This window comes from Hirundo rustica, chromosome 4 (genome assembly GCF_015227805.2).
Source record: "Hirundo rustica isolate bHirRus1 chromosome 4, bHirRus1.pri.v3, whole genome shotgun sequence".
Taxonomy (NCBI): Eukaryota; Metazoa; Chordata; class Aves; order Passeriformes; family Hirundinidae; genus Hirundo; species Hirundo rustica.
The window spans coordinates 48,066,039-48,089,440 of record NC_053453.1 but is presented as its reverse complement, the minus strand read 5'-3'; the positions used below and the strand labels follow the sequence as shown (position 1 = coordinate 48,089,440).

The 23,402-nt window shown below is 48.6% G+C and overlaps 2 protein-coding genes across 7 annotated transcripts; one reads left to right on the top strand and one right to left on the bottom strand.

Annotated features, from left to right (window-relative positions):
- The first annotated feature begins 232 nt into the window (after positions 1–232).
- RRP7A (ribosomal RNA processing 7 homolog A) lies at positions 233–3,550 on the top strand. The gene is made up of 7 exons (XM_040061622.1): positions 233–324; positions 440–582; positions 773–898; positions 1,176–1,299; positions 1,915–2,012; positions 2,416–2,614; positions 3,077–3,550. The coding sequence occupies exons 1-7, from the start codon at positions 273–275 to the stop codon at positions 3,160–3,162; spliced, it is 828 nt and encodes a 275-aa protein (XP_039917556.1). The 5' UTR covers positions 233–272; the 3' UTR covers positions 3,163–3,550.
- Positions 3,551–4,431: 881 nt separating this feature from the next.
- SERHL2 (serine hydrolase like 2) lies at positions 4,432–13,316 on the bottom strand. 6 transcript variants are annotated; one of them, XM_040061615.2, is made up of 12 exons: positions 13,181–13,316; positions 11,575–11,799; positions 11,388–11,501; positions 10,280–10,321; positions 9,785–9,804; positions 9,522–9,596; positions 8,655–8,764; positions 8,300–8,379; positions 7,935–7,969; positions 7,107–7,183; positions 5,565–5,658; positions 4,432–5,235 (listed from the first exon to the last, which is right to left on the bottom strand). In XM_040061615.2, exons 2-12 carry the CDS (start codon positions 11,720–11,722, stop codon positions 5,119–5,121), a joined length of 912 nt encoding a protein of 303 aa, XP_039917549.1. In that variant the 5' UTR covers positions 11,723–11,799; positions 13,181–13,316; the 3' UTR covers positions 4,432–5,118. The 6 variants fall into 6 exon arrangements, with proteins under 6 accessions (XP_039917549.1, XP_039917550.1, XP_039917552.1 ...); XM_040061616.1 differs by lacking the exon at positions 13,181–13,316 and adding an exon at positions 13,102–13,121; XM_040061618.2 differs by lacking the exon at positions 13,181–13,316 and adding an exon at positions 12,615–12,780.
- Between the last annotated feature and the right edge of the window lie 10,086 nt (positions 13,317–23,402).

Here is a 23,402-nt window from a genome sequence, read left to right as displayed (position 1 = left end):
CGTCTTCCATTGTAAGTACATTTCTAAAGGGGTTTTGAGTTTTTTTAATTAATGAGTCTTTAAAAACAACAATTGCCTTTGACTGTTTCTAAATCTCTTTAAGATTTACTTACGTGTTTCAGATTAAGGACAGTGCCTGAGTTTTACACTGTTGCAAAATCATGAACTCGGCCCCGGGCCCGCTGCGGGTCCCCCCGCCGCCATTATCAGGGCCGCGCGGCTCCCGGGAAACCACAGCTCCCGGCACTCCCTGCGCCGCGCGCGCAGGGAAGATGGCAGCCGCCGCGGGATGCGTGGCGGGAGCGGCGCCGGCGGGATACACGGGTGAGGGGCAGCGCGGGGCCCCGGGAGCGGCGCCAGCGGGGCGTGCGGGTGAGGGGTAGCACGGGGAGCAGAGCCGGGGCGACAGCCACCTCTCAGAGTGGTGCGTCCCTCGCAGCTCTGGCGGTGAAGTTCGCGGAACGGCAGCGCTCGCCCCACTTCCTGTTGGTGAAGGAGCACCAGGTCCGGGAAGGGGCCGATACCGCGCACCCGCCTCGCCGCACGCTCTTCGTCCTCAACGTGCCCCCGTACTGCGGCCCGGTGAGTGGGGACGGCTGGGATCCGAGGGCAGGGCCTGGGGGGCCCGCGGGCCGGCGTGTCGCGGGGCTGCTGCGGGCGGAGGGCTGGGCCGGGGCCGGGGAGCCGCCCGGAGAGTTCTGCGGGCTGTTTGAGGGAGGCATCGCTTCTGCTTTGCTGTACCGCGTGTTTTCTCTTACTCTCCCGTGTTAAGGACTCTCTGTCTAGGCTGTTCTCTCGCTGTGGGCACGTGCTGTCTGTGGACGTATGTGACAAGCGAGGGTCAGGAGAGAAAAAAGATAAACTAACGTCCAAATTCTTCGAGCACAAAACTCTGAAGGTAAAGCTTGGGTGGGGGAGGGGAATACTGATGATTTAGTGGGAAAAGATCACAAGTATTGAATGGTTCTCTTCAGAATATGAGGCGTAGGAAATCATATGGGGCATTGGGTGACATGATTACTTACGTTTACGCTGTCATTTTTTTTTGCTATCCTACTGCCACTTGTGGTTTGATTTTTGTTTTATTTTTTTGAAGTTATTTGTACTGCAGTTCCTTGCTCCATCACCAGTTTCTCTGACATATCTGACTCACATGGGTGCTTTTTTTCTTTTAGGGATTTCAAGTAGCATACGTGGTGTTCAGGAAACCAGCAGCTGTCCAGGCAGCGAAGGCTCTGTCACAGGAAGGTCCCTTGCTAATATCAACAGAGAGCCACCCTGTGAAAACTGGCATTAGCAGTACGTCAACTCTAGCTATCTTTTCTGTGAGCTATTGCCAGGGAAGAACTATACTCACTGTTTGCTGAATTCTGCCCTGCATGTCCCATTTTGTTCTGAGCTGGGTGATGTTCAGTGTTTTGTGTGCTTTTATTATTCACTGGGTAGCAATCTTATTGAACCAGATGTTGAAGTCTGGTCCAGTGACCCTGTGGGAGAGTTGGGACACTTGGAAGGGTCCTTTTTCCTGACATTTTTCAGTATTGCATACATTCAGAGATACTGTCTGCATCTTGTCCTCAAAATGGAGACCAGACTTACGCAACAGACAGCAGATGTCTGTCAAGTTGACAGTACTTCACATATAACCCCTTGACAGAGGCACAGCCCTGAACGTTGTGCCCCTTGGGCTTAAGGCTAGCCCACTTCTGCCTGGGCAAGTTGCAAACTCTTCCGATGGTATATTGGTTGTGCTGGCAGCCAAGTCGGTTTGAGCTGTGGCAGGCGGGAAGCCGAACACAAATTGGAGCAGTGTATCCTTCCCCCACTCTAGGTTTCACTCTAGAGCTGCCCCAAAGCACCACACTAGCCTGCTTCTAACAGCAGCTACTGCTGACTTGTGCCTTTCTGTCTCAGAGTGGATCGCCAGCTATGAAGCCTCCATCGTGGATCCAAAGGAGCTGAAGGCTGAGGTGGATGCCTACATGCAAGCCTATGATAAAAAGATGGCAGAGGTGAGGCCAGGCTAGGAAGGGAGTGCAGCTAAGCAGTTTTCTTGGGGCAGAGGGAAAGAAGAGAGATTTCTCAGTGCTCCAGCCATAGTGGAAAGGGCTGAGGGTCCCTCTGTTTGGCAGAGGATTTTTACTCCCAGTTGCTAGTGGGCAGTCAGATCCTAGTTTGGTCTGCAGCACCTGACACTTTCTCTAGGGTTTACAGTAGATAGCCACAAATAAATTGGTTTGTGGCTGACTTGCAGTGTTGTGACCGAGAGTTGAATGCCTGCAGCCCTGATCCTATGCCTCCCTTTAAATCTTGTGTGGAAGCAGGAGCTTTGCCCGTGTTGAAGAGAAGGCTGTGGGCAGCTGTGCATTAAGCTGTGCATCTGCACTGGGCTGCCTCACCCTCTTGTCGTTACAGGAAGAAGCCAAAGCAGCCAAGGAGGAGGGTGTTCCGGATGAGGAGGGCTGGGTGAAGGTGACCCGGAAGGGCCGGAAGCCTGGCCTGCCCCGGACAGAGGCTGCCAACCTGCGTGTGCTGGAGAAGGAGAAACAGAAAAGGGCCCGCAAAGAGCTGCTCAACTTCTATGCCTGGCAGCATCATGAGGCTAAGAGAGAGCGTGAGTATGCAGGTCTCCTCCTACCCTGCCCATGTCTCTTGTCTCACACTTGGGGGCCAAAGAGCATACTTCTGCCTTCAGGAGAGGCTACGTTCAGCTGCCAGTAAGCAGTTGGCTGGCTGGATATGAATGGCCTCTTGCCACCACCTGTCCTAGCAAGGGAATATTTTGTGGGAGGGTGTGTAGGTTGTGGTTTTCCAAGCGGTGCTTATTCAGTCTGTATAAAGGCAGCAATTGAAGGGGTAAAGTAGCTGTTTCCACCCTAAGAGGGAGCTGCAGCACCGCTGGAGATAAACGGCTGGAGACCCAGCTTGGCACTCAGCTGAGGCGTAAAAGGACCTGCTCTGGGAAGCGTGTGTTTGTGGCTGTTGGAACTGAGCCCCTGCAGTGTTATGGAAGTGAAGCTCCCTGGAGAGGGAGTTCTGCTGCTCTCGTGTGACCTGTTCTTTCTCTGTATTTTAGACATTGCCCAGCTGAGGAAGAAATTTGAGGAGGACAAGCAGAGGATTGCACTGATGCGAGCCCAGCGCAAGTTTCGGCCATACTAGGCTGTGCTGAGCTGTTCCTCAGGTGTCTGTGCTGGAGAGGGTAGGAGAGATGCCCACCGACTCCATTTGTAAAAGGATTTTGAGGAATTGAGGCAGCTTTGGGTTGCCTCTACCCTTGGATCTGAAATGGGATATCCCAGCAACTGCTGCTGAAGGACAGTTCTCTTTACTTGCACCAGAATCCTGCTCTTCTGTCATTCTGCCTCATGGCACCACTTCTCAGGGTGCTCAGGTCAGAGGGCTGAGGCACATCCTGTTACAATCTGTATCTCCGTGTCACCCAAAAACACACCTCCTAAAGCTTGGTGAGAACTGGGATTGACCTAGTGCAGCTGCTGCAGGGAATGGCTGAAGAACTGTAAATAAACTGCTGCTACTGTTTTCAGAATATGGGAATGCCTCTCTCTCCCCCCTCCTCAGTCTCCTGTGGGAAACAGCTTCTTGCGTGCTGGGGTGGTGGTAAAAATCATGACTTGTAACCTAGTGCTCCTTTGAACATTTTATTGAAGGAACAAGGAGGGAAGTCACTTTAGGAAAAACCTAACTGCAACCTGTTGTCACAAGGAAAGATCAGTGGTTTGGTAGAGAGCCCTACCCCTATTCTTGGCGATTCCCTCCCTGGCCAAGTGCTGCAATGCCCAGTCATCCAGCTGTGCATGGAGCTCTGCAGCCATGTCTAGGCCCTGGGAAATTCCTGATACCCAGCACTGTTGTAAGAACAAATGCCACTTTGAGCAGCCTGGTTTGGAAGGAGAAACCAGACACTCCCTGCCCTGTTTCCACTTAACCTGTCCCCAGCCCACAAAAAGCAAGTAATGATGGCAGCAGGCATGTTTAGGTGTGGGGCAGTGCTTTTGTACTGCTCATAAAGCATTTGTGCAGTTTTGGACATAGTGGTAGATTTGTGATCTAAGTAACCCACACAGCCCCAGGCTTCTACATGTTTATTTTATTACCTGCAGCCTAGCTAGAGTTGTGACAGTGAATGTAAGGTGGAAGTGGTGGTAGATTCCAGAGAGCTGAGATGAACTGGATTTACCCCCTCCTAATAAACCAACTGCAAATACAGTTTGCATTTCTTGCAGAGATGACGGGCCTGCCTGTTTAGTGGGCTTTTTGTATCAGCTTAATTGGGAGACAGATCCTTAATATGGCCTACCTAAGGCAGTGTGTAAAAATTGCTGCCTCCCAAGATGCATTTTAGCTGTTTGGATGAGCGGCCTGGAAGAGAAAGGAGGTTTGTTCTCCTATAGAGTAAAGAAGACAGAGTTAACATTAGAACATTAATCTTTATTTAGGACAGAAATCACCTCTGCCAGCTTTTTCATAATTTATAGTTCTCACAGCTGCTTCAGATAGAGGATTAGGGACATTCTCTAGCATTGATTAAAATGGCCTTCTCTGCACAGGTGAGCTCTTATTTAAGCTGATTCTTAAACAGTAGCTCTCACAGTAGAACACAGACACTGAGGGCCCTCTGAGCTCAGGAATCTATGGAAGTAAGCAGAGAAGCAGAGCACGTTCCTTGTTTTCCAGCAGGTTAAATCCTGGGAGCAGCCTGTCTGCACCATCCTCAGGGAGGAGGCAAGATGAGCCGCCTCTCTTGCAGTGCCAAAGCTGGTGGTGCTGCTACTGTCACAGAGGATGCCTCTGCCTGTGTTCTGCTCTGTTTCAGGGTGCAAGTTTGGAGTAAGCCAAGGCGAAGGCCACTCTGGGCCTCTATCCCTGTACTCACAGAGTTGGAAATAGAGCAAGAATTCCTTCTCCCTTTGGCAAATGAGATACTTTGCTTAGCCCTCCTTCAGAGAACTCCTGGCAGACCTGCTTCCACCCTGCATGAGCTAAGCATAGGAAAGATCACAATCTCATGTTGGATGTAAGGTAGGAATGGTGACCATTCTGGAGCTTGCTTGTTAGCTTCCAATTCTCCTGGACTGCTGCAGCTGTGAAGGTTTCCTAAAGTCTGGCCCTGGTGTTCTGTGCTGTCAGGAAGTTGCTAATGATCCCAGACACCACCTCAGGCTCGTTCAGGTGCACAAAATGACTCCCAGGCACTTCTGCTAGCTGGATGTGCTGGAGAGAAAGGACACAAGAAGATGTGGACCAGGAAAGTATTCCCTCAGGCACACTCTGCTTGCTGTGTGACACTCATGGGAAGAGACAGGGCAAGTGAGGCAGGACAGAGATAGGAGGACCTGGGAAGAGCTGGGTCCAGAGGGCAGTACTAACTTGGGACTTTGGCAGCAGGGACAAAGTTGTCTTCCTCCTCCCACTCCACCCTCTTCCACCCCATGTGAGGGCTATGCTGTTCAGGACAAATCACCTAGTGGAGGGTGTCCAAGGTCAGCTGCTGCTCCCAGCCTGGTAGCAAATTGAGATGCAAGGATGACGTTTGCTCTCACCTCTTTGAGGGTAGACTCAAATGCCTCCTGCAGGGCTTTCACAAAGTGATTTCTGCTGGGTAGGTTGTGTGGTACCAAGAGTCCATCTTGTGATCTGAAAAACAACAGTGAGACTCAGTACAGCACCCAGTGTGCCCCCATTTGTCTTTGTGGCTGTCCTGGGCAGAAGCAGTGTCCCCAGGACAGTAGGGTGACAGACCCAACTGTTGTTTCCAGGCTGCTCGTAAACAGCAGGTGACAGGGTCATATGCAGTAGTCAGAGTGCACCACACAGCTTGGCTAAGCAGCTATTTTCTGTCAAACTATCTATGTAAAACCTTGGGTGACTGCCTAGTGGTATCAGAGTGGAGACTGGCTAAATACTGTCCTCCCAGGTCTGGCTCTGTAACTTGTCTGAAAAGACCATTCCCTGTCCCTGTTCTGCCTTCTGCTCTTAACTTTTTCTTTTCTTAAGCGTTTCCATACCTCCCCTCCTGTCTCTCTTTGCTGCTTATTTAACCAGGTTATGCCCTGCTCAGAGAGGGAGGTACCAGGGCAGTTGCCCTGGACAAGTCAGCATTAGATCTCTGGCAGAGCTAAGATCATGCTGTCTCCTACTGTGCTGGTGATGGGACATGGGGACATGCCAGGCTCAAAGGCATTTCTATGGCCCAGAGGACTTGACCTCATCACAATGTCACATTTCTGGACAAGCAGGAATAACCTGAACGTCTTATTATGCAAAAACAGATCAGGGAAGCCAAAACTGTGCCTGTTTTCTCAACTGCTAGCACTTCCTCTTGCTTTCTAGACAATCTTTCAACAGCACCCCCAGCCAAAGTAGCCAGAGCCCTGCACTCCTTGCCCTCCAAGGAGATTGGAAAAGGCAGACGGCTCGCAGAACAAGCTGCACACCCAGACAGCTTAACAGCCCTTGGGACTCTGTGCAAGCCACTGGCCATGTCCCTAGAGGTGTTTGTCCCAGATGCCACAGGAGAGAGCTTGCAGGAGCTCAGTCAGACCAGGGGCTTCTGGAGGAGATGGAGACTGCTGTAGTTTCACTTCTTTGCTCAGACAAGAGGTTTTGGGGCCTAGAGAAGGGGGCAGACTGGGTTGCTGACTGGGGTAGAGTCAGGTCAGGAAGACAGCAAGTAGGTGTGATGCTGTGGAGGGTCACATATTTGCCGGGATGGTCCCTTGCTGTAGTGCCAAGGAATGGAAAGTTGTGAGGTGGGATTGTGAAGCCAAGAGCATGAGGAAGATGGGGCAGGGCTAACATTTCCTCAGTCAGCCTTGCACCAGAGAGTCCCAGCCTGAAAGTAGAGTGCCAGGCTGGGAGGATGTTCCAGTTGCTCTCTGCCTTCTCCAGGAACCTGTCCAACCCAGGGCAGTGGTGGGGAACTGGAAAATACTTCTCATATGTGAAGCTGTACTGTTACACCAGCTGGCCAAAAGTCTGGATAACTGGTGTTAGAGGAAGGGGTAGTGGAGGACTCCTTCCTAGCCTTCATTCCTCCCACTGAGGGGGACAGCAAGGGTGGAGTTGGTTTGTGCCTCACTCACACAATGATGAGAATACGGTCCTGGATCTTCTGCAGGAGCTTCACACACTGCTCCACTGTTAAGAACTCGTGACACTGCTGCAGATGCAAAGAGAGGGAAAGTGTCAAAGGTCAGGGACAGCAGCTGGGGGCAGAGGGTGTCCCCAAACCCTCTTACACAAGTAGCTCTGAAGGTAGAAGTAACTGTGGCCCTGAAGCTTCCATGCTGGGACATGACAAGCATCCAGGCCAGAAGTAGCTGGCTTTGCAAAGGCTCCTGTCCAGCTGTGTTTCAGGGCTGCCAACAATACTGCCTGCTGGTCTGCAGCACATATGGGAATGATCTCATGGAGAAAAGCTTTAAAAATCTATCCTTTTACTGAAAAGGAGAGAGTACATTATCCTGGTTTCCATATCCTGGCAGTAGCACAGGTACAGGGGGCCTTATTTGCTCAAAGGTGGCACAAAACTATCAAAATACCAAACCTAAGGACTCTGCTCCACTCCCCTTCTTATTCAGGTCACCTGACAAAGAAGCTGACAGAAAGCATTCATCCATCTGCTGCCTGAAGAATTAGAACAGCAGGAAAATGTGGCCAGGAGGCCCTGGGGCAGAGAAACTTCTGAAAAAGCAAATGGTAACATTTTCCAGTGACTGTAAGCTGAATCAATGATCAAGGGCAGGCTCTTTTAAAAGTAGCATTTAAAGGACATGTGGGAATTAGGGAAGCAGAAAGTGGCTGGGTGGAGTCAGGGCCTAGCTCAGTGAGCAGACATCCTCTGTCTGAGTGTTCTGTAAGCTCAGGGCTCCAAAGCAGCAAGGGCTAATGCTCAGAAGAGCAGTGCTCACCGTGCGGGCTCTCATGTCTCTGTTATACACCAGCCCTGGAAAGAAAAAACAAGATTTTCATGTTTTGTAGGAGAAGTTGTTCTGTTTTAACTCACTTTTGGGCTCAGCCCAAGACTTTTTGAGGTGGGAGGAAAAGGATTAATTCAGATTTCTCCTTTTTAAAATTTGTTTTCTTTAGCTGTTCTAGGAGTTGAACACCAAACTCAGTTGCTGGGAATGGAGAACTCTGCCTTCAGACTTAATTGATCCCATTCAGACTGTGTAAATCTGTAGCTAGGTCACCCTGTACCCTGCAGAAGACAATGGCTGTTGGCACCAGTCCCTTTGCACACCCAGCAGCAGCCCAGCACCACACAGCCCCTTACCAGCGGGTGTCTCAGTTGCTCCTCGCTGCAGCAGGATTGCCCCACCCTCTGCTGTCAGATGGCTGTTTGCTTCTAAAAGCCTGAGGGAGACATGGCAGAGAGACTGTGATGCTGGAAAAAGGAAGGAAGTGAAGCAAAAATGGCATGACAAGGTGACAATGAACTCTCAGGCTGCTTCAGAAAGGAGCAGGAAGAAGCAGCAGCTTCTGGCAGCAGAAGCAAAAGGTCTTGCTGGGATTCCAGAAGAGGACTTGGAAGGTGAAATGCAGGGGTGGTTTCCCTTTCTCAATTGTGCAGCTGTAAATCTGTCAAGGTGAGGGCAGGCAGTAAATTAAGAGGATGGATAGGAACCCACCTCTGCAATGCTGCTTTGGGGCTCCGTGCTTTGGGCGTTTGCTGCTTTGCCTCCAGACTCAGTAGTCTGTCAATCACCCTTCGTTTTGATTTCAGCCATGCCTCAGTGTCCTGAAACACAGAGAGGTAGGGAAGAGGAGAAACTCCTTTCTTCTGAATGATTTTACCCCTTATTGGAGAGTGGAAGAGGGAATTTCACCCTTCAACATCCCTCAGAACTGGTACCAGTTATGGGTATGTTATTAAAAATGCCCATTTCTGGGAGAAAGGGAACATCAATATGGCTGTAATGAATTTACTAACTTTTTATCCTTGCTATCTTTTCTAATTCTTCCTACTCACTTCTGAGTTGAGGACAGCTCTCCAAAGTTTGGTATTTTTTTGTCTCTCTGACCTAGGGCTTCTGCCCCACTACTGCCAGCGAAAACTCCATCATCTGGTACCAATGATGGCAAGGTGGGCATGTAGCCTTATGAACTGCCAGGAAGAGAAAAAGAAATCCACCAGTCTTGTGCCCAGGTCACCCAACAAGCTGTTGGCAAAAAGATAACCACAGCTAGCAGTTGCCTGGGCAGAGGTTCCAGTTTTCTTTGTACAAGGGCTTGGCATAGACAAGCAAATTTCAGTCCTAAGGGACTGCAGATTGTGGAGCTCTACCAAGTGTGCCCCAAGGACCACCCTAAGGACGGACTTCAGTCTGTGCAACAAGGAGGACATCGGTGCCTGCCAAAAGGAAGAGTCCTAGGACTTGTGTGATCTGCCAGGAAGTGGTCACATCAGTGCTTTCTCTGACCAAGTGAGGGAAAGAAAGAAAACTTTCTGGGTTTGTATTTTAAAAAAGTGAAGGGAAGGACACATGAGATCTAACCTCTGGAGCTAGAAGAAAGCCAAGACTTTCCAGCAGGATCAGCTTGTCTACCATCTCAGGGTAAAGGAAACAGAACTGAGGAGAGATGAAAAAACAAGAGAATGAAAAGCTGTGCACTGAATGATGTCTTTATCCTGCTGCATGGGAGAGGGGTCAGGGAAGGGCCTCTCCTCCCCTGAGATCCAGGTCTGTCCCTTCATTCCTATTCCATTTGTTGCAGCTGCAGAAATCATAACCCCACGAAGAAATGATGCTTTACTCACCATTCCTGCCACAGCTCCACCTGCAAAGGAGAAAAGGATGCTCAGTAATGCACAGAACAACCTCTGGTAACAGAAATTCACCTTTCCCACAGCAGGAGCTGCCTCAGAAATAAAATGTGCATTGTACCTTGAGACAAAACTCCAGTACAGAGGACAGCTCTCCCAGCCCGCAACATGCAGGCAGAGACCAGGGCTGTTGACCTGCTGTAGTCCCCATCTTGTGCCATTCCCACCTCCCTCAGGCAGCAAAGGCCAAGGAGGAGTTATTGTTTAAAATGCCTTGGTGAGCAGGTCCTGTTAGCTGTGACCAGAGCAGCCCTGAGAAGCAGACTCCAAATTGTGGCAAAATCAACCTATACTCCAAACTTGAAGGTATGGACCCTGGAGTCCAGTTCCCCTCAACCAGCTTTATAGCCCACCAAATGGGCTGTCTGTTCCCAGGCTTTGTGGGGACCAGGCCTGCTGTGAATTCTCCTGTGGATTAGAACCACTTACCCATACTGTGACCCATCAGGGTGAACCGTTTCCACTGCAAGGCTAAATGGCAACAGAGAAAAACAGTGCTACATTAGAAACAGAGAGCAGCAACTTTTTGCTGTTTCTCCACTGACATGGGCCCTTTCTCCCAGGAGAGTTTTCCACTGCCATATTTGCTTCTTAATCCAGAAGCTAAGCAGCTATGTAGGCTGGTTTTGAAGAAAAAGAGCATTCACCACCTCATTTCCATGGCAGCTAAGTCATACAGCTCTCAAGCTCTCTGTATGTCAAACAAACTCCAGCAAAGGTCCATTCACTGCCAGACATGAGACTGGCAAGAAGCAGAGCCTGACTGGGCAGCATCTGGTGGAAGAGAGAATCCTTGACAGCATCGTGCTGCAGGGCATTCTGCAAGACATGAGGACACAGAGCCAGGTCTGCTGCATCAAGGGGAGTATGATTCCAAGTGAAAGCTTTCTTGCACCATTTAGCACATCTGGCTCTTCAGTCCATTTTTAGGGCACTCTGGGAGGTTTATAGGAAAATACAGCTTTATCAGTTCTGCCCATCTTAAATATACCTCACTGAAAGATGGGGTTTATCCTCTGGAACATCTGAGAGTTTCTAGAGGCTCTTTTGTGTACTGAATGGGGGATGCAAAACCACACATGCCAAGTATACAGATGGACAGTTACATCAGGAGTTATTAGAAGTACAAGACACTTTGACTTTCAGATTTCTTGCTATGATACTAAAGCAAGTAGCAAACTGCCATCAGGGAGAAACAGAAGTTTCCAACTTGCACCTAATACTGTTAGGGGTCACTGACTGCTTACAAAGAACCAGTCTGGCAAAACTATTTAGTTGCGTCCCCCATTTACCACCACTGCTTTTTTAGTATAGAAACACTACAGAAAGAGCCAAGGCTTACAGTTTCTTCCATTCCCAAAACAGTGAGAAAGAGGGATGCTTATTCAGTCACAAAGCACTGGCTAACATCAAACTGAGTAGCAGGGGGAACCAATTCCACTCCTGGCAGTAAATGCTGCTTGCTTGTTGGAAAGAGAGGGACCAACGCAACACCCCCTGTGCAAGCACCCCCTCGAGGGTTCCTTCAACTACCTACCTGCTGCCACCCGGCGCACATCAGTCACATAATCTAGGAAATGGTATGGGCAGCCTGCAGGTCGGTGGGATGACAAACCATGGCCAGAAAAATCCATTGCCACGTAATAATAACCTGAAAGGGAAAGAGTATCAGATGTGCAGCCTGGCCATATACAACACAAGCCATCCTGATGAGCCAGACATACCTCTGGGGAGCAGTGGGATGAGCTTGTCAAAGGTGTTGGCATTGTCCAACCAGCCATGCAAACACAGCACAGGGTCTCCCTCCAAGTGTCCCCAGGCCTTGGCTGCCACATGTCCCCAGGGCACAAGGAACTTCAACTCTGAGAACATGCCCAAAATAGGGTGATGTCCTTGGAGAGCCACGTACTTGAAGAAGGTCTTAGGGGTCTTGTTAATGGGCTAGAGCTCTGAAAAGAGTAATGCAGGGCCTTCAGTAACTCACCAGTTTCCTGTGGTCTTAATTAGCAGCTTGCTGATTTATAGCTCCCCATTCAACATCCCAAGCTGCTGTTCCTGACTGTTTAGGGAATCCTCCTCCCAGCACGTACTAGCTATGCTTCTAGGAAGAAATAAGCTTTCCCTACACAGAAGAAGGAAACATTCTCTCTGTCACTGCAGCAGCTGCAACCTGACCAAACGGCACAGGAGATCTGGCAAGAGGGAACCACACAGAATTCCCCCAGCTAGCTGCAGTCAGCCAGGCACCTGTCCTGGACCAAAAAGGCAGTCTGGAGAATAAGGATGCTGCCTCCAGCATTAGACTGTAACCACCTTGCCCTTTTTTACCTTGGTGCTTCTCTTTCACACCACTGGTTGGCTCATTTGTGAGAGCAGCTGGCTCCATGCTGCACTGCTGCCACCTGCCTGTGCACCCCTTAGGGCCAGGGACCTTTGCATGGGATATGGGTCCACAACCTGCCAGGCACTTGCTTGACCGCAAATCATCTCATCCACCTGGCAATCATTGACCCTTGCTCAGGTGCCGGCTCCTGAGTGAACCCAGCCTCTGGCGACCCTCCAATGGTTGTTTAAACATTTCCCTTTTACTCCTAAGCCACAGGTAACATGACTAAGCCACAGGTAACCTGACTATCCCTATCTACAAGTCTCTCATGTCATATCCCCTTCCAAGTGACTTGTCTTGCATATCTGCTCCCTTAAATAGCCCTGAGACCACACAGCAATTAAATCACTCTACAGCAAGTCCCTCCTGAGCCCATACCTCTCGAAGGAGTGAGGAAAGAGGGGGGCTGCCCTGATGGTCCCAAACGCCACGAGTGCGATTAAGCTCGGCCCAGGACCAGCCGCAGCAGTGCTGCAGGAGTGCCCGTTTCCATCAGCAACGCCCTCGCCCCAGGAACCGTGCCCCTGCCTGCAGATCACGGGGCTGTGTCTGATCCAGCTGCCCTCGCCGGGCCAGACCTTGACAAACAACCGTGGGCTGGCTTTCCATGGTGTGACCGTGGAGCTGCCCTATCCTGAGGACCTAGGCTCCTGGCAAAGCCTGATGGCCCTCCTCAGGCAGTCCTGCCTGGGCCCAGCGGGGCTTCGGCCCTGGGGTCCCCCTGGCCCCGGGGTGAGGCCTCCCCGGACGGCCAGGAGGCGCCGCTACACCCCGGCCCTCGCCTCGGGGCTCCCTGGAGCGCCTGCTCCCGGCCCCGCTCCCGGCCCCGCTCCCGGCCCCGGGGAAGGGCTGCCCGAGGACCGACCCTCGCCCCGTGCCGAGAGCAGTCTCCGGAGCGCCACGGGCCCTCACCGCCCTCCCGCGGCATCCCAGCCCCCTCCTACCGCTCCGTGCGGCCGGGCCAGCTGAGCAGAGGCGGCAGCAGGGCCGGGCAGAGCAGGGCGGGCCGGCTGCACCGCCCCGCTGCCCGCCTCCCTGGGGCGCCCCGGCCTCCGCCCCCGCCTCCTTCTGCATCGGGCCCTGAAGGAGGAACGGGAACTTAACGATGGCTGTTCGGTCTGGAGCTGCGAACAACCTGCTGCACCTGATGGGAATCTCTGAGGAGTCGAAATCAGAGGTATGGCTGCATCCTTGATTACCTCCGGAAGACACATTACTGATGATGGAAACTGCCTGTACTGTGGTGACACAGTGTGAGATGTTTTAACTGTGACCCAGGAGCTTCATATTGACATCAAACAAGCCCAGTGCTTGACACTAGCACTGAACTTCTGTCATGCTCTGATAGAGAGACTTCTGAACTCCTAACATGTTGCTTCAGGAACAAGAGTCACCCTCCCATACTGTGACCCATCACAGTGAACTGATTCTGCTACAGGGCCAAGCTGCCACAGCAGACAGCACTGCCTTAGCCGCTCCACTCCTCTTCTGCGAAAACAAACCCCTCTCAGATGGAGAGGTTTCTATACAGTTTGCCTCATTAATTGCCCAAAAAGGTGATGTCTGCCAAGGCTAAGTTTCAAGGAAGCCAAAACCCAAGTATGGCTGCTTGCTGGTGCCTCTCATTCTGTCCAGCAGTCAGTCTGCTAGGCCTAATGCAGATTTCAACCATTCCTCTTCAGTCAAGGACTCTGCGGTCAAAAGAGGCAAAGTCAAATCACACTGTGAGCAGTGGGACCCCTTGCTGGAACAGCTGAAGGAAGCAGAATGAATGTATATTCTTAGGGAATCAATTTTATAATGGTAACTAAAAGCCCTATGCTCAGTTCAGCACATCAGTCTCCTAAATTAAACTATATATTTTCAGAACAACCTAAAAAGCTTGAAAGAAACCAGGGCAGAAGCTTAGAGCCCTATTTCTCCTGCCTAGCTCATCCTGGCAAAATGGGCTCTGCACCACAGCAGTTGAAATGTAACATTGGGGACCCATCCCTGAGAAGAAACAAGAGCACTGTGTAGGCTCACAGCCTCCTCTCCATGTGAGCCATTAGAAAGGAAATCAGAACACAGATTTTTACAGGTTTGCAAAGTGTCCAGTGCCTTTTCTTCGGCCTCCATACTGGAGGAGCAGGAAAGCAGACTACAAGGGGCTTGGGAACCTTGCAGAGAGAGGCCACAGTAACTTCTGCAGCTTCTCTCCTAAAAGTGTCAGAGGTGGGTGGTTGATTTCAAAAGGTGAAAAGCACAAGACAGCTTAGCAGTACAGATTTGTTAAATGCACTCAGTAGTAATGATCAATAATCAAATAGCAGCTGCTGCTAACAGAAGGCAGAGCCCTCCTGTGAATTCCTGGAATTCCTCCTAAAGAAGCTACCAGACAGCAGTGCAATTGTTAGGCAGTGGCTGGTGCTAGGCTTGTGGTTCTTCAGTCTACAGCATGACTTTTGAGGAAGAGGACCCTGTGCCATGAGAAGTTATGTGGACTGTTGAGCACAAGCCTAGTTTGGGATAATCCTGGTATCCTGCTGTAAATGCTTGCCCTGGTAGTATATGCATCACCACCCACAGGTCTTGGACCACCATACTGGGCTTTCTCCCCCATTCCAGCAGCCAGTAGGATCTGGGCTCTCATTGCTTTGGGTCACAGAGATTATTCTGGGACTCAGGTGGGAATAATTCATTCTCTAGTGATGCTGGACTCCTTTGACCTGCATCCTAAATGACTACTGGTAGGAGGCTCCATCAACAGCCTCCTGATGGAAAAGGAAAAATTCCTCACAGAAATGATCAGGAATAGGTGATTTCAGATAGAGCTCCAAGCGGAGAAGATTGCACTGGGATGTGCTCTCTACCTTCCCCTCAGCAGCAGGACTGTCACCCTCTTAGCCAAAGCCAGACTGTTGGGCTGTACTCCAGGTCTCTCATACCTTCTCTACAAATGCTACTCACCCCTCTAAAAGAGCAGCCCGACATCTTACAAGACTGTGCATCTCCCCCAGCACAGCCTGGAAAACTCCCCAAGGGGAGCACCCTGTGCAGGATGCACAGCATAATTTGGATGGCTCACAGAATTCATTTTGCTGCATCTAGTTCTAGTAAGTGCCACAGGCCACTGCAGTGGGATTGCTGCTCGTGGAGGACCAAACTAGACTCCGCCTGGAAAGTTGCTAAGGTGTTGGCTGGGCTACACTAGACTGGTGGTAAGAAAGGCTGGTTTTGAATAAAGAACTGTGAGTTAGTGTGAGATATCCCATGAGCTTAGCAAAGGGAAATTTAACCTCTGCATCCTTGCAAAGAAGCAGGAGACCTGCAAGGGTGAACACTGGGACATGCAAAGCTGTTATGCTCCGCTGACTTGGAACAGCATTTATCAGTTTGTGCTAGCTGCAAATCTGCTGAGGAAACTTCAAGTACAGCAGATTGATTGCTACCAAGGGATGAATTCCCCATAGCTGGTTGGATTCAAGCACTGAGGTACTGACATACTGATGTATTTATGTTGATTTATTAGTAAGAGTCCTATAGCCCAACTTCTTTTGTGCAGTTATACAAATAAAAAAAAAGTATGCTATTGCTAGCTTAAATGATTTCTTTCAGAGGATATATAGAAGACACACCTCTATATAAAACCCCATATTGTGAGCATATGCTGCAATCTGTAGTAGACAGGAAAATAAAAGTGATCATGGGCAAGCATGTTATCATGCAAGCAGCTCCAACATGCTGGCTCACAGGCTTTAGTTTGAGCTCCATCTACAAATCTTGCTTGCCTTGGAGATGGTCCCAGGAAGTCTCAAGAGTTTAAATGAGCTCCCCAAGTGGGAAGAGTTGGGGTAGGATATCGTCCCACGATCTCTGGCCTCTGCTCAACAGCAACAGACTCATCCAGGTACCTCGTGTGGTGTACTTTTTCTTTGGTTTTCCTCAATTTCTTGTTGAATTTTATTTATGTGAATTTCTGGTTGAAAAAGTTGCTTACATATTAAATGCAAAAAAAATGCTGTGATGGCTTAAATTGGTTTCTCCCCCTTGCTCTAGACCTGTTGTGCGCCTCGTTTATTGGCATCGTGCTGTAACCAACTGAGCTAAACTCAGTTGCTAAGAGAGCTCTCCAGCTGTGCAGAAGGTGGGAGAGACAAAGAGATGCCAGCTCTTTACCCACCACAGTCTGAGGCCAATATGATAATTTAAATGGAAATCTCTGTTTTAAATCAAGCAATGAGTGTTTGAAAAAGTGGAGTGCATCTGCTTCACGGATTAACCTGCAGCATAATTTGGATAGTGGGGCTGCTGGGGTGTTAAATCATTTCCACATGAACCACCACCATTCTGCTGAAAGCAGCCCCAGGCACGCATCATGCATGAGGTCAAAGTGATGCACATTTGTATCACTTTATTTGCAACTAATGAAATAGGTAGAAACATTTCTTGCATTTAAGTCATATATGAGCACCCATCATACAAATAAACTCTTTCCAGTCTCAACTTCCCATTTCCTCCTTAATCAGAAAGTCTATTATATTTGGGACAGATTCAGGAGTTTCTGCTGGTTTCAATCCTCTGGGACTGTTTAGATTAACTTGCAAGGTGAGCTTCTCTCCAGATCTCTACAAAACCCATACCCATCTTTATATCATGCACCTATTTTAATGTATGGAGTAGCAGGGGAAGAAGAGAAGTTTCTCTCCAGCTCTTGTCTAGACTTAACCGGAAAATCTGGCAGATTCCCCATAGGCTGAGATTAAATGAAAGCGAAACCATAAGTAATCTGACACTTGTAATTACAGGCCTACCAGCTCCTTATTGACCGCTGTGGTGGTTCTTTTGAGAGACCCAGATGACCGTCAATAGCAAAAGGCACAGAGCCTGCTCTCTGTCCGGGGGGATATCACGGCTTTATTCTTAGGGGTCCACTCACCGGCTGGAGCTCTTTTCTCATCCCCGCCGGTGCCAGAGAGACCCAGGGCTGGGCCGTCCCAGGGCATTTTCCCAGGGGGGACGGGCCCAGAGGTAGGACAAGCCACTGCCCAATCAGGGACAAGGTGGGAGCGGAACAGAGTTGGGTTACATTCCAGTGTCGGGGATGGGCACGGCGGAGCAGGGACAAACCACGTGATACAGTTTCCAAGGGGATGCAATAGAAAACATTACAAACCCCAATATAAAAATGGAACACAATATAAACCAAATTAACACACTACAATAGACCTCAGACAGAATAAGGAAGTAGCACATACTAGGATCATTTAAAAACAAGGGAAAAGTTCTAGTTAAAACTAAGTCTCATGTGTTTATGGAAAAGAATCTATAAAGCTGCTTGGGAACTTTTGGAGATGTAAATTGTAGATTTGGGTTACAGATTTGGCTGACAAAAATAAAAGCTGTTGAAGCTCTCCAGCAAGGAAACTGATACAGTCTTACACTGTGTTTTGATTTTTAAAATACTGGAATGATACCAAATTAACACATTTTGTAGTATTTGAACTGAGAACTGACTAGATAGCAAGTGTCAAAATATTAGAGTTGATACAAGCATGTAAGGGAGGTTTTTGAAACAGTCCAATGGTGAGTTACTCCACCTGGGCCACACTTTCGAGCCAGCAGCGCTGTTTGTAGAAGAAGTGACTCTGGAAAAGGACTTACAGCGGAGCAGCAGCTGAGTGTGAGCTCCCAGTGCAGGCAGAAAGGCTAATTCCATTCTCCAATGTTTAAGCAGGGAATGTGGAACAGGTGTAATGAGATTATATTGCAGGAGATTATATTGTGTCTGCTAATTCCATGGAGGTGATTACTGGTGTGAAAGAATTCCCAGATTTGACAGCTATGATTCAATGAGGAAGGCAACAAGTTGGAGAGGCTTCCTAGCAGAGCTTTAAGGCCTGTTAAGGAGTTGGAAAACATTTTATGAGAGAGAAGCATTTAGGACCAATATGATCAAAGCCTTAGTATACCTGTGTAGCATTGCATTTTTGCTCTTCCAGTTGTCACACTGCCTAACAATGGCACAAGAAAAAACAGTCTAGAGATGAGGTATACGTTTGATAATGGAGAAAGGATTTAAATACTTCAGTGGTGTATATACTTTACTTAGGGTGCTGACAGCTTTCCAACCAGCGGCAGTTTTTTAATGAAAATGGGATGTTTAACAAAACAACAATGATTAATGTGACAGAGTTCTTTGTCCTGTGATCATCTGGAAAGCAGAATGGTCTGGAAATTAGTCTACTGCATTAGACACTGCTGTCAGACGGTACCAGCCTGCAATGCTTTTGCTACAACTGCTCCCAAAATTATAGTCCATAGCTATACTTACTCCTTGCATTTTACATTGTTTTCGTTCATTTAGAGGCTTGGTTTCCTCAGCTGAGGAAGCCTCTGTTTCTAGGTCCAACAATTACTTAGGACCTTTCTGCTATGGGGTCTCTGTCTTGGATTGCTCCCTGCAAACAGCCTCTCCTGGCTGTTTTTGTCTGCTTTGGAGAAATGCATTAAGTGAGAACTCAGTTCCTGTGTCCTGTGAGTAGGGTTCAGCATCACCACCTGCCTCAGTGTGGGGGAAACAAATCTGGGAAAACATGGGCAGGACTGAGGCTACATGTCCCAGCTGAAGGATTCGGAGCAGAAGGATTTGGGCAAGATCCACCCATTTTGGCCTCCAGTAACATGTCCTGAAAATGTGGAATAAGAAGGAGAGGCAATACTCCCCTCAAGGGAGCTTCCACCTCCATGCCTGTTGGGCAGCAATGTGGGGAGAAGTTACCTGGGGTGGTGTCCTAGGTTGCAATGTAAGATGTGCCCAAAGTATGTATTCTATGACCGTCAACATGAGCTGTTGAAACTAGGTAGGGCAGTGTTTCTCTTGCCCCCTCCCTCCAGACTATCTTCTGTTAATGGCCCATCAATGCCCTGCTGCATGACTCATAGGTAACTCCCTCCAGGAGCTATCTCTGTTTAATGGGCAATCAAGGACCCATTGCAAGACTGATAAAATGATATCAGCCCATTGTGAGATGCTCCGCCCAGGGGGAGGAGCCAAGCATTCCCACCTAGATATAATCTGGGATTTGGGACAGCACAGGCAGCCATACCCACTGGATTCCCAGAGGACAAGAGCTACCAGACCTTTCTGCGGGAACACTGCTTCAACAAGACCACTTCATCTAGACTGCTACCACCACAGTGTCAGGTTATATTCTGACTCTGTCAGTGATCTTTTGTACTATTGCATTTATTTTATTTTACTATTTTTTTCACCCTCCTATTAAATAGTTTTTTCTGACTTGGAGTCTCCTGCTGGTTTTGCTTTTCAAGCCAGCACAGGTGGTGGTCATGGATTTATGTGACCACAGAGCCTCAACGAGCTCACACCTGAATCCAGTGGTGCAGAAGGTTGGTACCTCTTTTCCCCTGTCCCGGACTATCCTATACTGCTCCAGGGTTTTTGACATGTAGGCAAGATTCAGAAGCGAGGGAGTGGCTTGTTGTACAGTTATAAAAGACTGCAGCTGCTTAAATGTGACTTAAATACCTTCCAGATTATGCAGCCTGATGCTTTGTTTGAAAACCTAGAAGGACCCTGTATGCTGTGTCTTCCTCCCTCAAGTTAACCAGGGGCATGGACTGGCAACGAGTGAGAACTCGTATTCTTCAGTGGCTGTGGCTGTGGGGGAAAGCTGCGACAGCAGTGTTGCAGCCTGGCACGAAGGTGCTTCGGCTGCGGTGTGCAGCGTGCCCCCTGCGTGGCTGGCTCTGGCTCTTCTCGCTCCATCCATCCTCCGGGACAAGCAGTACCGCCGGGCACGGCAGTGCAGCCGCTCTGTGCTGGGGCTAGCAGCCCACAAGCTGCGGCACTCACCTCCCCGCAGCTCCCCGCAGCCGTGCTAGGTCACCGCGATCTGGGCAGCCCCTGTACCTTTGCTCTCCTGGAAAGCAGTTTTCCTTCCTTACTGAGAAGAGCCCTGCTCTGTTAGAGGAAGGAGGGGCCTTGCCACCGCTTCATGCAAAGGAGCCACTACTCACGTTAATTTTTCTCTTAAGAGTAGAACTAAAACAACCTCTGCTCTCTCAAACCACTGAAGGTATTTGCATTTTGTTTGGTTGGGTTTTTTTTTAGGGTTTGTTTGTTTTTCCCTCGGGGAAGCAGAGGAACAGGGCTGGGGGATTTTTGTGTGCTTATTTATTGCTCCTGGCTTTCTCTTTTTATGCTGCTGGTTTTTTTCCCCTCTTCTTAATGCTTTGCTTTTAGCACCTCCTAAAAGGAGGCTTTTAGCAAGTTAATAGAGAGACCATCTCAAAAGGGAAAAACTACCTAAGACTGAATGCAGTGAAACTTATTTGCAGCATATCAGGAGATGGTGGCAGGCATTCCTTCTCACCTCACAAGCATCCTTCCACCCTATATGCACTGCCTGCATCACCTCTCATCCCAGGGTACCCAGGCCTTCCCTTTGCTTTCTTCTCCCCCTTTCCTTCTCATTTAACCACCTGGCAGGAACCCCCCAGCTTATGTCTGGGCCACTTGGTCAGCTACATTTTCAGGGCAGTTTCATATCCTACTCACATCCCATTGTTATAGAGAATCCATAGCAAATTTAATATAAAGTAATTTTATTTCGCCATTTAAAAGCAATCTGGGACAGCCACAATAAAAGACAATTCCGATCGAAGCTGGGTGAACTCAGGGACGGCCACAAATGAACCTATCCCGCCTCGTTCACAATCTCCTAGGTTCAGGGAGCAGTATTTATACAGTTTTTCTTCCTTGAGGCAATTCTATTATGAGCTGTGTCTACTGTGCATATTCATATACTTTCTTTCTCTTGCTGCTGGGTTTTGAATGCCTTTCCCTGCAAAGTCGAGGGCTTGAATTGGGTTCCGAGAACTCGGCATTGGGATGCTGATACGCAACAGATCTATATCATGTGTTGATCACAGAGAAAGCAGCGGACCCTCCCTTGGTGGATGAGGCATCTCCTGTGCAGCCAGTCCTTTTCTGTTGTAAATTTGGACTTGGCCCTGCAATTGTTTGGAATTCTTACAGCTGCAAATTAGTTTCGGCAGCCAGAAATGTCTCCACAGTTTTTGGAAACCCTAGCTTGTAACACACTTTATATGTTATAACATATAACACACTTGAAACACAAATTTATTTCAAAACATATATCACACCATCCACAAAGTCAGTGTACAAACCAAGGGGCAACAGCATGTTTGGGTGTGATTGCAACATGTGAAACAACCACACTGAGACAAGAGATTTGCAGGGCAGAGTTGCTTCTCCGTGAGAGCTCAAGGCCGAACCAAGGCTGAGATCATCTCTGCCTGTTTATTTCTTACTTTTTATACATTTGTGGGTCTGGCTGTGGATTGGCTTCTGGAGTTATCACCTCCCAGCCGAATGGCCAGACCAGCTGTCAGTTACTATTGTTTTCAGGTTAGAAATATGCAAACAAAGGACAGGGAATGAAAAACAAAAGGTTTGTTTATGTTACCATGTGTGAGAAAAAGTGAAAACTGCTCCTAATATTGTGCAGAAGCTAAAGAGACTGACTCCATCCTATGAACAATCAGAAAAAAAACTCAGAAAAAACAGGGTGACATTTGGGTCTGGCTGGGGGCCCAGTAAGGCACTGACATCCTAAGTAATTGGTCACCTGTGATCTGGAATTGGTGTCCCAACTCCAGCTTCCACAGACAGGTCTGCTAAGCTGAAGAGTAAGTCAGTACTGGAAGCTCTAATGTTCACCCATCTTCCCTTCCCTCTGCCCTCCATGTTCTTCTCACTTGGTTTTTTGGTATCTTTTTTCCTTTCTTCTGCAGATTTTCAGTATTTCATTATCTTCAGTACTTTGCCCTCATCATATTATCATCTCTCTTCCTCTGAGGGTTTGCCTTTTGGAATCCCAGAAAACCATCTTTATTCAGTAGTTTGCAATGACCTGCCCCAAAATACTGTTCTTTTTCCTACCTCTCCCAAACTGACAGGAGTAAATAGGCAGATTGTGGTTCCTTCTACCTTATGCAAGCTGTAAGGAATCTACACACTGAGAAGGAGTGAAGGTGTTACTGCTGCTTAGGCTGCTGGATATCAACATCTTGGAACTTACCAAAGACGTGGAAGTTGCTGAAGAACCAGCAGAGAAACACCATAAAGTAGAACTATGATCCAAAGGTAGAATGAACTCAGCCTACTGCTCTCAGCAGCAGGACTTCAGACAAAACTCTCTGGAAATGGTTCATTCTGTCAGCAGCTCTATCAATAAATGCTTTCATATTTATTGTGGTTTAAAATTTTAGTATCGGGGACAGTGAGGTTATACGTATCCACAGGATGGGGAAAAATGAGGGGTAGGATAAAACCTGCAATCCTAAGAACAAATCCTGACACTTTGTCATGGCTATTCCTTGTCATGCTGTTATCAGCATCATGGGCATCTCAAAAACTGTCTTTAGGATGGATCCAGCTTTCTCCTGAGATGCAGCAGTGGGCAATGTTCAAATTAGCCCACCTTTATTCTCACTGTCATTACACAAAGCCTTTCAGGTGGGTATCCTTGCACTGAAAGCAGTTGGGGGAAAAAACCTTCAATCCAGTGGCGAGAGCATGGGAAGTCTCTTGGTTCTAGGGAATTTGCTTGTATTTTTTTCCTCAAGAAAACTCACTAATTACAGGTTTTGTATTACATGTTAAACACATCCAGACTTGGTTTCAGGCTCAAAGGAAAGAAATGCATAACTAGCTAAGCCTGTGCTTGTGCATGATGTGTTTGCCTTCTATTCCTTCATGTCACAGGACACAAGCTATTTCAGCATCCTTGTGTTTTCCACCTATAATGAAGCCACCTCAGAGGTACACCTTGATCCTGAACACATTTTGGACCCTGTGGGTCAAATCTGAGCTTTGGAAAACTGGTCAATAGTACCACTGTGACATGTCTCACTGGCTTTTATGGCTGAAGATGATTGCTGCAATATGCTTCAGCTTGTAACTGCTGCCAGGTCACGGTTTCAAGTGGATGAGAGAAATATGAGCAAGACCCGCAGACAATCTCAGAGCAGTGAGGATGGATGTTAACTTTTAACAGGCAAAGATGAAGAAGAAGAATAAAAGGTAGAATGAGACCAGGCCATTTAACATTAAGGCAAGGTGGCTGGAAGAGTCTATGA

Excerpts from the sequence above, each read along its gene's own strand:
- RRP7A (XM_040061622.1), top strand. The coding sequence starts at position 273 with ATGGCAGCCGCCGCGGGATGCGTGGCGGGAGCGGCGCCGGCGGGATAC. Across the intron at positions 325-439 it reads GGCGCCGGCGGGATACACGG|CTCTGGCGGTGAAGTTCGCG; the intron begins GTGAGGGGCAGC and ends CGTCCCTCGCAG. Across the intron at positions 2,013-2,415 it reads ATGATAAAAAGATGGCAGAG|GAAGAAGCCAAAGCAGCCAA; the intron begins GTGAGGCCAGGC and ends TTGTCGTTACAG.
- SERHL2 (XM_040061615.2), bottom strand. The coding sequence starts at position 11,722 with ATGTTCTCAGAGTTGAAGTTCCTTGTGCCCTGGGGACATGTGGCAGCC. Across the intron at positions 9,805-10,279 it reads CCTGATGGGTCACAGTATGG|GTGGAGCTGTGGCAGGAATG; the intron begins GTAAGTGGTTCT and ends TCTCCTTTGCAG. Across the intron at positions 8,765-9,521 it reads GCTTTCTTCTAGCTCCAGAG|GACACTGAGGCATGGCTGAA; the intron begins GTTAGATCTCAT and ends TCTGTGTTTCAG.